The sequence below is a fragment of the Colletes latitarsis genome, chromosome 9 (genome assembly GCF_051014445.1).
Source record: "Colletes latitarsis isolate SP2378_abdomen chromosome 9, iyColLati1, whole genome shotgun sequence".
Taxonomy (NCBI): domain Eukaryota; kingdom Metazoa; phylum Arthropoda; class Insecta; order Hymenoptera; family Colletidae; genus Colletes; species Colletes latitarsis.
The window spans coordinates 30430722-30442436 of NC_135142.1; the positions used below are offsets into that span (position 1 = coordinate 30430722).

Genomic DNA, 11715 nt, shown 5'->3' on the forward strand with positions numbered 1-11715 from the left:
CAGGAACGGCGAAACGTATAATATCGTTCACCGTTAACCAAACTCACTCGATCTCTACTGACCTCTCTATGAGTTTACGCATCTCCTCGGTGGTCATGCCGTCCTTGCCGCGAGCATTCACTGAAATAGAAAAACACACGGCACGATTGACACAACGGTAAACTACTACGACGACACGTAGCATGCAAAATCGTGGAAGCTAACGATTAGATACACAGACTCCGGAGCGAGTCTCGTTCATTCTTGTACGATGTGACTCGCTCGGCATGCCTATTCGCCTACTGCGCTAGAGCGAGCAACGGGAGGAGACCGTGAGCGAGTTAAGCTCGGCGAAACGATACTGATCGAGACAAATCGGAATCGAAGACAACGGTTTACAGCCTTCCGATCCTGATCGTCGTGCGCCTAGACTCGCTTTATGAATCGGTCCTCTCGTCCCCCACTCGATCACGGTTCTTTGTACTGACCGCCGTAGTTGCGGTTCACGAGTTGATCGCGATCACATTCCGCCTCGCTGATCTCGTTGCTCTCCTTGCTGTCGTTGAAGCTGGAATTGTTCTGATCGTGGTTTCTTGGCGGGGGTGGTGGCGGTTCCGGCGATCCAGAGACGGGAATGTTGCGGGCTGATCCTACGCTACGACGACCGACCGATCCGCGGGATCCATAGTGATCGTACGGGGCACCGTATTGTCCGTATTGAGAGCCGTATTGATCTTCTTCCGGTGCACAGTTTGCTGGGTCGTCGTATTCGGGGGAGAAAACGTTGTGGGTTCCGCTGCCGCCTCCTTGGGATGGTACTCGCGAGTAGCGACCGTTTTGACGTGGCTGGAAACAGAGAAATATCCTCGATCACCGCTCGAGTTCTCCCTAAACGATGTCAGTTGTAAAGAAACGTGACGAATACCATAGATTGAGATCCAGAGCGGCTGTGAGCAGAGGCGTTGGTAGGATGGCCGACGGGTGGTCCCATGGTGCCAGAATGTCCATTGCCAGGGTGAGGGAAGGTCTGGAATTGCATAGCCTTGGTGGGATCCATTTCCTCGCGGAATCCAAGAAGGTGGAAGGTGGCATACGGGCAAATTTCATCCTCCATGCCTGAAAGAAATGATTACTCAGGGTAGACACTGCCGTTGTGGGCCGAATCGAACTAATCTATCGTACAAGATTATCTCATAAAATTTTCCTTTCTCGGGCGAACGCCTCTGAAACACGGGACAATCTTTCTCAGATGTTGATCGCATGCAACCACGAGTTAACTGTTACAATTATCGAGTACCTACGTATTACATTCCTATGCGTTCCTCTGCTTTTGTTCTTGCTCAGAGAGAAACGTCGTGCACGTTAGTCTTACGTTTACGAGAGCGCAGGTCCACTAACGTCCGCTCGTGCACGATGGAAAGAGACTTCTGTTTCGTTCGATTTCTGTTCCGCGGGAAACGTTGCTCGACGAGACGCGAGCGAACGTGAGTGGTCCTGGCTCGTCGAGAGAAATGGAACGAATCGAAAAGAGGTGTTGTCTACGAGTGCGACGTGTTCATCTGTTTGCGAAATAAACGGGTACCAGCGCAAGCATGCAAGAACGTGCAGCATTCAGAGGGGTCACAGGTCCGTGAACCGTGGAACGAAGAGAGGACTTACGAAGACCGACTGCAACCAGCCAGCAGCTGCGCGATTTAGTATTCGATTCGACGACACGAAGGAAGAACGAGCGCTTCGTTCGGGTCTTTAACTACTGTTACCAACCTCTGTGGGATAGAGCTTCGGCACTGCCCATACGTGGCGGAGGTGGACATCTTCGGTTCGGTGCGCAATGATTCAATTCCTCGTACATATGTCGTCTCGGATCCCACGTCGAGTGACTCCTTATCGAGCCTGTTCCACCTATCGAACATATACTACAAAGGTCGTACGACTGGCTGACGCTTACCGGGATTCGTGTTTGGCTTGCTGCCATTTCGGGTGATTGTTTCTTTGACTAGGATACTTGGGGTCACCGGTGAACGGTAATCGCACGTACTGGAGACTTGGTACGCGCAGCGTTGTCATAAGCGCAAACGAGGGAGAAGAATATTCGTTTCCGTTGAACATACATCTCGATACGTATAGAAAGAACATTTTTAAGCGAGGCAGACAATGAAACAGAACTGGCAATGTCTATGATGAACGCGTGTATAAATGGTGTTTGGGTGTGTTCAGCGGATAGAAGAGACACGACGGACTCGAGATTCACATTTACGTACTAGACACGAAGATGTACGTCTATCTTTTCTATCCGCGAGTCGTGTATGACTGAGTGACGTATCGGTTTCGAAACTGTCTGGCAGTGGTGAGAGTCTAATATGTTTTCTGTGCGATCCGATCGTGTCACGTAAAAATAAAAACGGTAACGCTATCGTGCCGATGCGACAACATCTAAACAATTAATTGGAATTTAGCTAAAAGTCATATTGTAGGCAGTTGTGGCTTACTTATCACTGTACCTCGCTTGATGCGATCGCAGGTGTTATAGTTGGATCCGGGTACGGGTGGCAGCTTGCGGTTCGGTGGTGCGATGTAGCCAAGCTCGTCGCGAAGATCGGGTCTGCGTTTGTCGAGGGTAGCACCGCCTACTCCGGTTTGTTGATACACCACGTCGTCTAAAAGATAAACAACTCGAATGAACGCGAACCTGCGGGTCGTCGACATTAAGTACTCGATACTTGATTGCATTGTTGGTCCACCGACACCTACGACTGGAAAACGCGCGAGTAGAGGATTTTCCGAATGTAGGGCGGCGAACGCGTGGATCGATCGTCGGAAGGGACAATTTCTCGACGCGACGCGTACCGTTTTATCGGTTTATTACGAAACGCGAACATCGTTCGACACCATCGAGAGAAATCGTCCTTACGACGAGCGTCCAACTGTTATGTGACTTAGCAAGTTAAAATAATAAAAAAAAATTGGTATACATTGTCCCTCGTAATATTTCTCGTCGGCTGATGAGATACCTCGCAGCCGTGTTTGTTCCGGGCCTCGAGTTCTCCTCGACAGCGCGACGCAAATCACCACTATGCCTACAATAATTACAACGACCGTAGCTCCGACCGGCACCACCACGTTTACGTCAAGCCAGCTGGGCAACCATGGGAAATAACGCCTGACGTCTGTATTGTCGTTACCTCCGTTTCGTACGGGCGGTGCGATCGTACCTGTTCGTTAAAAAAACAACAACAGATTCGCTCAGATTACCTTTATCGCTACCATGGCCCTTTCCTCTGAGAACGCAGATCACGATGACGGCAACGATTATAACGAGAATGGCTGCTACCACGGGCACGACCAGATTTAAGTTCGCCATGAAAATTTTCATCGGATCCTCGTCGTTGCCACCACCGTTTACGTCGGGTAGCTCGCGGGCCGGTGCAATGGTGCCTGGAACAAAAAATATGGCGACCACCGAATCCAGCCACCATTAGCACCGGCTACGAGTGCCGTTGCCTTACGCGCGATCCTCGACGATACTCACCTCCAGTTACGGTCAGTGTAGCGAATTCGTATTCGGCCACGGCGAAGCCAGCGTTGTTGTGAGCGGTGACGCGCAAGTGATACCAGCTAGCCGGGTCCAGATCCAAAACGACAAAGTTTCCGCCGGGTTTCACGTTGTTCGAGACCTGATTCCATTCCTGTTGGTGCCTGAATCGTACGAAACGAGCGCAGGTTAAATTTCCGTCTGTCTCGAAACGCCTCGGTTCTCTCTTACTTTTTCTTGTGCTCGACGACGAAGTACAACATGGGACAGCCACCGTCGGACCAGGCGCTCAAGTGAAGGGTGATGCTGTTCGTGGATACCTCGATGAATCTAGCCGCCTCCGGGATGATCGGTTTCGAGCCCTTGGTGCGCGTGTTCAGCATGTCGGACGGGTCGCCGGTTCCAATTCTAAAGAGGACAATCAACGATCACCAACTTCGTCCAACCGCGGGGACGCGCGAAGACGATTACCCGTTGTAAGCAGTGACGTAGATCTGGTATCGCGAGCCACACCACAGATTCTCCAACGTGTATTTCTGCGCGGTCGAGCTGATCTGCGCGGTTTCCCAGTCGCCGAATTCGGGTTTGTAGTGGATGGTGTATCCGTGGATCGGTGCGTTGTCGGTAGGATGAGGTCGGAGTTTCATTGTCAACGAGTTGGTGGTCGTGGCAGTGAGCGTAACTTGCGGGGAGTGAGGTGGAGCTGCAAAGCAACGTCGAATATTGACCCTCGAGTTCTCCAAAAACGGAAGTCGCAGGTATCGCGAAGCTCACCGTGGACGATCAGCTGATGAGTGACGGTGTCGTGGCCAAAAGAGTTTTCAACGTAGCAAGAGTATTCTCCAGCATCGGTGCGGTCGACTTCCTTGATGAACAGGGATCCCTCGGGCAGCTGACGCAGTCTGTCGCTCGATTGGAGAACGGCGCCTCGTACTTTCCATGTCACTTCCGGTGCGGGCACTCCGACAGCGAGACAGGGCAGTTTAACGTCTTCTTTGTAGGTTGCCGTGAACTTGTCGTCGAAGGATGCGATCTTTGCAGGTACTGGAAACATCGTGAGTGAGTTATAGTTCGGTGAACAAACATGGAAAAAGCCATTGTGGGATCGCGATGAGTACCTCGAACGCTCGGTGCCAATGCCACGATCTTGGAAGCCTCGCCCTCGCCGATGTTTGTGCTGGCGGTCACCCAGAAATCGTATCTACGTTGCTTGTCCAGTCCAGATGCCTCGTGTGTCAGTTGGTTCGGTGGTACTTTCTGGCTAGTAGGTTCCTCCATGTTGTCTGCCTTCGTGTAAACGGTATACTGAGCGATCACTCCGTTGGGTTGGCTGGGTGGGCGCCACGAGACGAGGATGGATTCGGCGGACATAACCAGAGCTTTGATCGCGATCGGTGCTTCGGGAGCTGCGAGAAGAAAATCATGAATCGCAACTTATTACATCACTGCATGTTTCTAGTTTCTTTTCCTTACCGTCTTGTTCGGTTTGGCAGTGGATAGGTGCAGATTTTACGCCGTCGCCGCCAGAGGTGAATGCCAAGACTTGCATGCTGTAGTTTGTATACTTCTTCAGTCCGTGCAGAATCGTTTCGCTGGAGGAGGTGATCTTGGTGTCCTTCGTGTTCTCGTCGTACCAGCTGTCGGACGGTCCGTAAATAACCTGCGAGGAATTTATTTGTTTGTTTGGAAAGTACTCCTTTGGTACAAAAATATACCAAGACGTTTACTAACTTTGTATCCAGTGATAACTCCGTTAGCAGCGCTGAGAGGCGGTGACATCCATGATACTCTGATTGTCTGAGACGTGAGGGTGGTGCAGGTGGTATCGTGGGGAGGTTGTTCGGGTACTCCTTCGGCGGTGTGCTGTCTACGTTCCTCGCTCATCGGTCCGGATCCAACTTTGTTGAAGGCTTGAACGACCACGCTGTACTGGGTGTAAGTCTTAAGATTCATGATCTGCAAGTGATGTTCCTTTCCATCCTCTTTCGAGAAGTCAACGGTTTCGAACATGTAGGGTTTCTCGGAGGAAGACAGTCTGTAGCCAACGTAGTATCCCAGAATCTCGCCGTTCCAGTCCTCGCGCGGGGGTGGTTTCCATGTTACCTGTAGAAATTCGATGCCCGATTTTGTTACATCGTTGTCACAATGATCAGAGTTACTTCTAAATTGCATTAAACGATTGATCACCTTAAGAGTGTGCTGGTCAAGGGCATCGACGCGAACGGAGGTTGGTGGGCCACCAGGTGCTTCCTCGGCAGTGATGATCGTGACGGTGTCGGAGGGATCGGACGCGCCAATTTCGTTCTCGGCAACGATTCTCAGATGATAGGTGGTCGCAGGTCTCAGATTGAAAACGCCAGCTACGTTCTGTTGGGATCCAGGTACGAGTACCCTGTCGATGTCGATGTCCCAGGAGCCTTTGCTGATTTTGTATTCGATCACGTAGCGTTTCATGGGGCTGTTGCCGTCGTAGGGTGCTGCCCAGGACAGTTGAACCGATCGTCCAGATTTGTCGAGAACTTTAAGGCCGTACGGAACTTCGGGAACCTCTGTAATAAAATTTAATCGATTGGTATCTCGATACGAGTATCGGAATCGTTCTAGACAGACCTTGAACGATCATGTTGATGCTGGTATCGTCGCTTCCAAAAGCGTTGGTGGCAACGCAGGTGAACAGGGCGGAGTCGCTACGTTCGGTTCTCTTGATGCTCAGGTCAGACAATACACCATTGGCCAAAATTTCCTCTCGAATCGTGTAACGAGAATCGCTCTTCGGGTCCAGTCTCTTGTTGTTCATGTTCCACAAAATGCCGATCGGTTTCTCGCCTTGAGCCTCGCATTGCAGTACAGCCGGTTCCCCGCGTCTTGCAGTTTGGTTCTTCAGTTTGATCTCGAAGTGGGGTGGAGCTGAAATCGAAGGGTTCGCGTTATCTTCGGTAACGAACGAAAGGGAGGGAATCGAGGCAGCAGCTTACCCTGAACGGAGATGAGAATCACAGCAGAGAGTCCAGAGCCAATTCCGTTTACAGCCTCGCAAAGATAGTAGCCCTCGTTCGTCTTCTGGATGTTGTTGATCGACAGGGTTCCATCCTCTACGCTAATGTCCGGGTTGCTCAGTTTCAAGTCGGTGTAATCGCCCGGCGTATCCCCTGGAATATTGAAGTAGAGAAAGAGATATCGTGGAAGCACGAGTAGCAACAGAGTCGACGGAAAAATAGTTACCAGCTGCTCTCTTCCAGGTGACTTGAGGCTTGGGGAAACCGTCGGCTTTGCATTCAACGCGAGCATCGGAGCCTTGAGCGAATGCCTTGTCGGTGGGTTCCAAAATCCAACGGGGTGGTACTGTTACAGAACGAACGAGTTATTCAAGGTGTTCTCCCGGCGCATCCACCAATCGGCAGTTCATCCGGGAGTGAGTCGCATCGTGGGCTCGAGTCTCCCATAGTTCCTCCAAAACTTGGAAACCATCGTTAGTAGTCCATCTTTGAGAGATCTTTTAGAGAGAGGCCGGAGACTGGAGCCACGACAAGTAAGTTTCGTCGCATGCTGAACGAAACGCGACTCGCTTCCGCAACTGCGACAACATTGCGACAGTTCGACATGCGGGAATTCGAGATAATTATGCGGGTGACTACGGCACGAACAAAAAAAAATAAGAAGGTCAACCAGGCAGATAGAGAGACACTGCGGTCGCGGCTCTGAAGGAGCTCGGCACCGCGCATGCAAGAAACACTATAGTACCCACGATACTCGAGCACGGTCCATCATGCTGCACCGCTTGAAAAGTGATTTACGGTTAATGTCTAAAGAGAGACGCATGCGTGTTAGTACTATCGACTATCGCTACTAATGCACGTACACAAAATGAACGAGGCGAGACGTGTGGTGAGAGGCAGGTGGGCGAGGCGAAGGTGAGAATAGGTATCATATTTGTGGTGAATTAGGCACAGGTCAAGAGGGTGATTCTCAGGTTTAGATCGGATGGTCGGTCGGTCATCTTGGAACAAGGACACGTTGTAGCGCGACGGGGGTACGGTGAGGTATACAAAAAATCGACACTCGAACAGTGATCACGAGAGACGCAGCTCGATCGTAAAGACCTAGAGAGGACGTCGCTGAGAGATCGCGACGATCCATCGACTAAAGTTCGTGATGGGTATATGTGAGACGCGATGAGAGTCGCGCAACGAGCAAAGAAAAATATGGGTGTGTAGCCTATCCATGTGCCTGGATCTGTTGTCGCGGCCAAATGAACCTAAAAGCCAACGAAAAGTGTCGTCGAAGAAATTTAGCGACGATGAGCATGACAACGAGACAGGGAAATCAAACGAGGCGAAATGCTTAGCCACAAATACGATGCGGGTCAAGCTCAACCAACTTACTGGGGGAACGGGGACACACGTGGGACTCTGGGCGTAACTTTGCGTTTGCTACTCGGCTGAAAAAACATAGGCGGTACCAGAAAGGGTGAATAGAAACGCGGTACAAACGACAAATCATAAAATAGATAGAGACAAGTATATACAAAAAAATTACCATAGTAAAAAATATATATATATATGTAAAGAGAAAAATATATATATATATATATATATGTATATATGTATATGTATAAACAAGGAACGGCGCGCAAGAGGGTCGTCCACGGCGACGAAAGCAACGCACTGCGTTATGTCAAACTCTTCCGCTGAGAAATGAAATCCAGAAAGCTTCGCCAAGGTAACACGACAGCTTCGGCAACGACGGAGATGCATCAATCAAGCCTGCAATCAAATACTCTCACGGGACCGGCGCGGTTGCTTTCATTCCGAATTATTCAATCATCGTTCAATTATCAGTAATCATTCAATGCTCCCATTACACTGGCCCTAACCGTGAACTCGTAATGTCGCCTCTTGCACCGTCTTGCCCGACGGATTGCTAGCGATACAAGTGTAACGTCCAGCGTGCTCCGGCGTTACCGGCTCGATCAGCATGATACTCGTCCGTGGGCCGAGTTTCCCGATGCTGTACCCCATGAATTGCGACAGAGGCTGGTCCTCGTGGGTCCAGGTAATATTGATGGGAGTGTCACCGACCAGCACCATGCACGCCAATTGGGCGGCCTGCCCCGCATAGATGGGTTGATCCCCAAAATCGAACGGACTGATCCGTGGTAAGACTGGAATGATAGGCGCTAGGCTAGATCCACGGTGTACCCATCACGGTCCTGCGATTCCGTTCTCCGATTTCATCACGGTAGACTGGACCGTCTCGTGGTCATATTCATCGTCGACTTTCATCGGTTCGTTGGTTCCCTACGATCCGCGAGAGACTCTCTCACGACTCTTGTCTTTCGCCTGATCTCTCGGTAGTCTTCTCTCCCCTCTGGCACGAAACCTACTTTGACCGTTCCCGTTGTCATCGACAGGCGTATCGAAATTATGGCTGCACGCGCGCTCACGCCAGCGAAACGATTCGTCTTTCTCTCTGCGAGAACCTTCGTTCGTCGATGAGATATCCCGAACAGGATCACAGACAGAATTCCAATAGAAAAGACGGTGAAAGATAGTACGCGTGTGTAGGGAAGACGGGGGCGAAAATGAACTCTTCTCTTACTAAAATCCTAGTTTATCGGTATAATAGTCTATATTAGCGAAGTATGCGCGCAATATCCCGCTGAACGTCGTACTTGAGATATGTGTTTTTGCTCAAGGATACCAGACAAAAAAAAAAATTATAAAATAGTTATTTAAAGAAAAAGAAAAAAATGATAATGTCGACCCCCGTCTGCCGTAAATGCGTGTGCACTATGTGTACGTGTGCGCGTGAAAATGAGAGAACAAGAGAAACAGAATTGGACCGAAGGTGAGAGTGATGGGAAACTTATCTCGTCCCCAGCTAAGGATAAATTACCTTTGACGATTGGTAGCCGAAGGATAACGAGAATGGGACTGTGATCCAAAAGCTACACTCGGCCGAGCGACCTACCTAAACGACGATACTTCGAAACAAACGATGATGCGGGAGGATAATTATATTACGTAAGAAAGAAAGATGGACAGTCGAGCGGATGCAGACTTCCAAACATATTTATATATATATTTATACGTATGTATATATGCTATTACAACAATCAACAGCAGACAGTAGAGACGTTGCTCGTTCTTTCAAAATATACGACTACTACTCGTACTACGACCGCACATGAGCGTATCCAATAAAATAAATAACAATCGTCATGTTGCCGATCTCAACGTAACGTAACACGCACAACAACGTATGTATTTGGCATTTAATTTGCTGTTTGGCTACGCGTACTCCTCGGATAACATCATCATGCCGGTTTCGTTTTCATGTAATATGTCGCGTTCGCCTTGTCTTCGGTGTATGATGCCGTATGATTCTGTGTGAGTGATCCCATTTCTGTACCGTTCACTTTGAGATGGGCGCTGTGCCTAGCACGACCGGCTGGATTATCGGCGACGCAAGCATACTCTCCGGCGTGTTCTCCCCTGACGGCGGGGATCGTCAGTGCGGACACTCTATCCCCCAACGCGGTGATACCCACTCCGTCGCCTACTTCTAAATGGCGTCCCTCGAACAACCACTTGAGCGAAATCGGCGTGTCCCCCTTTACGACCGCGCAATGGACGATTATCAGATCGCCGGAGTTGGCCTCGTCGAACGAGAACGGCTGCAGATGCGGAGCGACTGCCGAGAGACAGAGACAGAGAGAGAGACTCTAGAGTCAGGCACAGATATAACAGAAGGAACGGGAAGAAAACAGACATATCGTTTAGCGGGGTTTCGTTTAACGCGGCTGGCAAGCTCGAGATTCGAGCTTCGGACGAAACGGCGAGTCGGTCGAGTCCGGACGCGCTGTTCCTCGAGACCAGCCACCAACCTGGTGGAAACGTCACGAACAAAACGATCACACCGCGCGTCGGGGATGCTGGGATATTAAAGAAACGAAACCCGTCCACGAATAAATTGAGCCCCGTCGAGGGTGGCGATCGAACCGATCGAACATCGGAATGAATCGAACCAAGGGAAGCAGAATATAAAAAGGGGGATCGTTGAATAATCAAGCAGGGCTTGGCTACGGGTTGGAATGGAATCGCGAAGGATGGCAAACTTAAAGGAGGATGGCAAACTTAAACAATACATGTCACGTTTGGGTTTTAAACCGCTGTGGATCTGTTTATGCACCGTTGACAACCAGATCGGCCGAAAGCTCGTGCCTTCCGGCACGGTTTTCCGCGATACACGTGTACGTTCCAGCGTGCGTCGCCTGGACGGATCCTATGCTGAGTATGGCGCCCCGTCCGCCGAGATCCACGATCGAGATTCCAGAGTGCGGCGAAATCGTATGACCGTTTAAGGTCCAGCGGAGCTTCAAGGGTGGATCGCCCTCGAGCACGGCGCACGGTACCGTTACTACCTGATCGGAGTTAAGCGGTTTCTCGCCGAACGAGAACGGCACTAATGTCGGAATGACTGAAACGAGAAAAGAGAAGAAACTGAAAAGGAAAAAGATCTGCGTCGGTCGCGTCTGCAACCGCGGTCACGCGACCCCGCAGCACGCAGCTGTCCGACCAGAGAAACACGGTTCGAATCGACCCGGAGGGACCGTTCGCTTTGTTCGAATTTTCTAGCTTCCTTGCACCGCCTACTTCGCACTGCAACCGGGGGACAAAACAAGAAATGAAAGTTCAAACGAAACTGAGAACGCTACGAGAACCGAAAGCTGGGATAAACGAAAGAAAAATGTCGAGCGGGGTCTGCCCGGTGCACGGTTGGACGGAATCCCCCCGAAAGCAGGCCAAATGTGTTCTCTCAAGCTCCAAAATCTCAAGTTTGCAAATAGAGTATTCCGTTATTTGGTATGCACAGCTGCTGACGCGCTTAACAACGTCACAACGTTATTTATAACGCCTGCGATGCATTTAAATATGGATACAGAATCTAATTTCTATGAAATAAGCAATCTGACGACTCTCGTTGTCTAAGAAACGAAACTTGGTGGACTAGGAAAAACAAGATAAATATAACCTTTAATATTTTTACTTGACACTTTCTATCTTTGGCTAGCTGTTGGGGACTCTGTCCTGGCTGTGCAGCGAGAGGAGCGGAAGGAATCGAAGGGATCAGTAGATGGGAATGCAGTCGGAGGATGATGGTGTCCAAGCATCGTCGAGGAGCGTGTACCGTTGACATCCAGT

The 11715-nt window shown here is 50.2% G+C and overlaps 1 protein-coding gene across 31 annotated transcripts in view; it reads right to left on the bottom strand.

Annotated features, from left to right (window-relative positions):
• LOC143345789 (cell adhesion molecule Dscam1-like) overlaps nt 1–11715 on the bottom strand; it is a 65793-nt gene that overhangs the window by 3874 nt on the left and 50204 nt on the right. For 18 of the 31 annotated variants that reach the window (XM_076773211.1, XM_076773216.1, XM_076773209.1 and 15 more), the window contains 17 exons: nt 6734–6853; nt 6487–6660; nt 6122–6418; nt 5699–6060; nt 5243–5614; nt 4985–5171; nt 4630–4917; nt 4286–4555; nt 3983–4214; nt 3743–3919; nt 3509–3675; nt 2952–3191; nt 2469–2636; nt 1744–1881; nt 905–1095; nt 468–825; nt 63–120 (listed from right to left, as the gene is read on the bottom strand). In XM_076773211.1, the coding sequence (XP_076629326.1) occupies nt 63–120; nt 468–825; nt 905–1095; nt 1744–1881; nt 2469–2636; nt 2952–3191; nt 3509–3675; nt 3743–3919; nt 3983–4214; nt 4286–4555; nt 4630–4917; nt 4985–5171; nt 5243–5614; nt 5699–6060; nt 6122–6418; nt 6487–6660; nt 6734–6853 (3799 nt within the window). Of the gene's footprint in view, nt 1–62; nt 121–467; nt 826–904; nt 1096–1743; nt 1882–2468; nt 2637–2951; nt 3192–3231; nt 3415–3508; nt 3676–3742; nt 3920–3982; nt 4215–4285; nt 4556–4629; nt 4918–4984; nt 5172–5242; nt 5615–5698; nt 6061–6121; nt 6419–6486; nt 6661–6733; nt 6854–10702; nt 10991–11715 lie in introns of all 31 variants that reach the window. The other 13 variants (XM_076773225.1, XM_076773226.1, XM_076773227.1 and 10 more) reach the window with 5 other exon arrangements.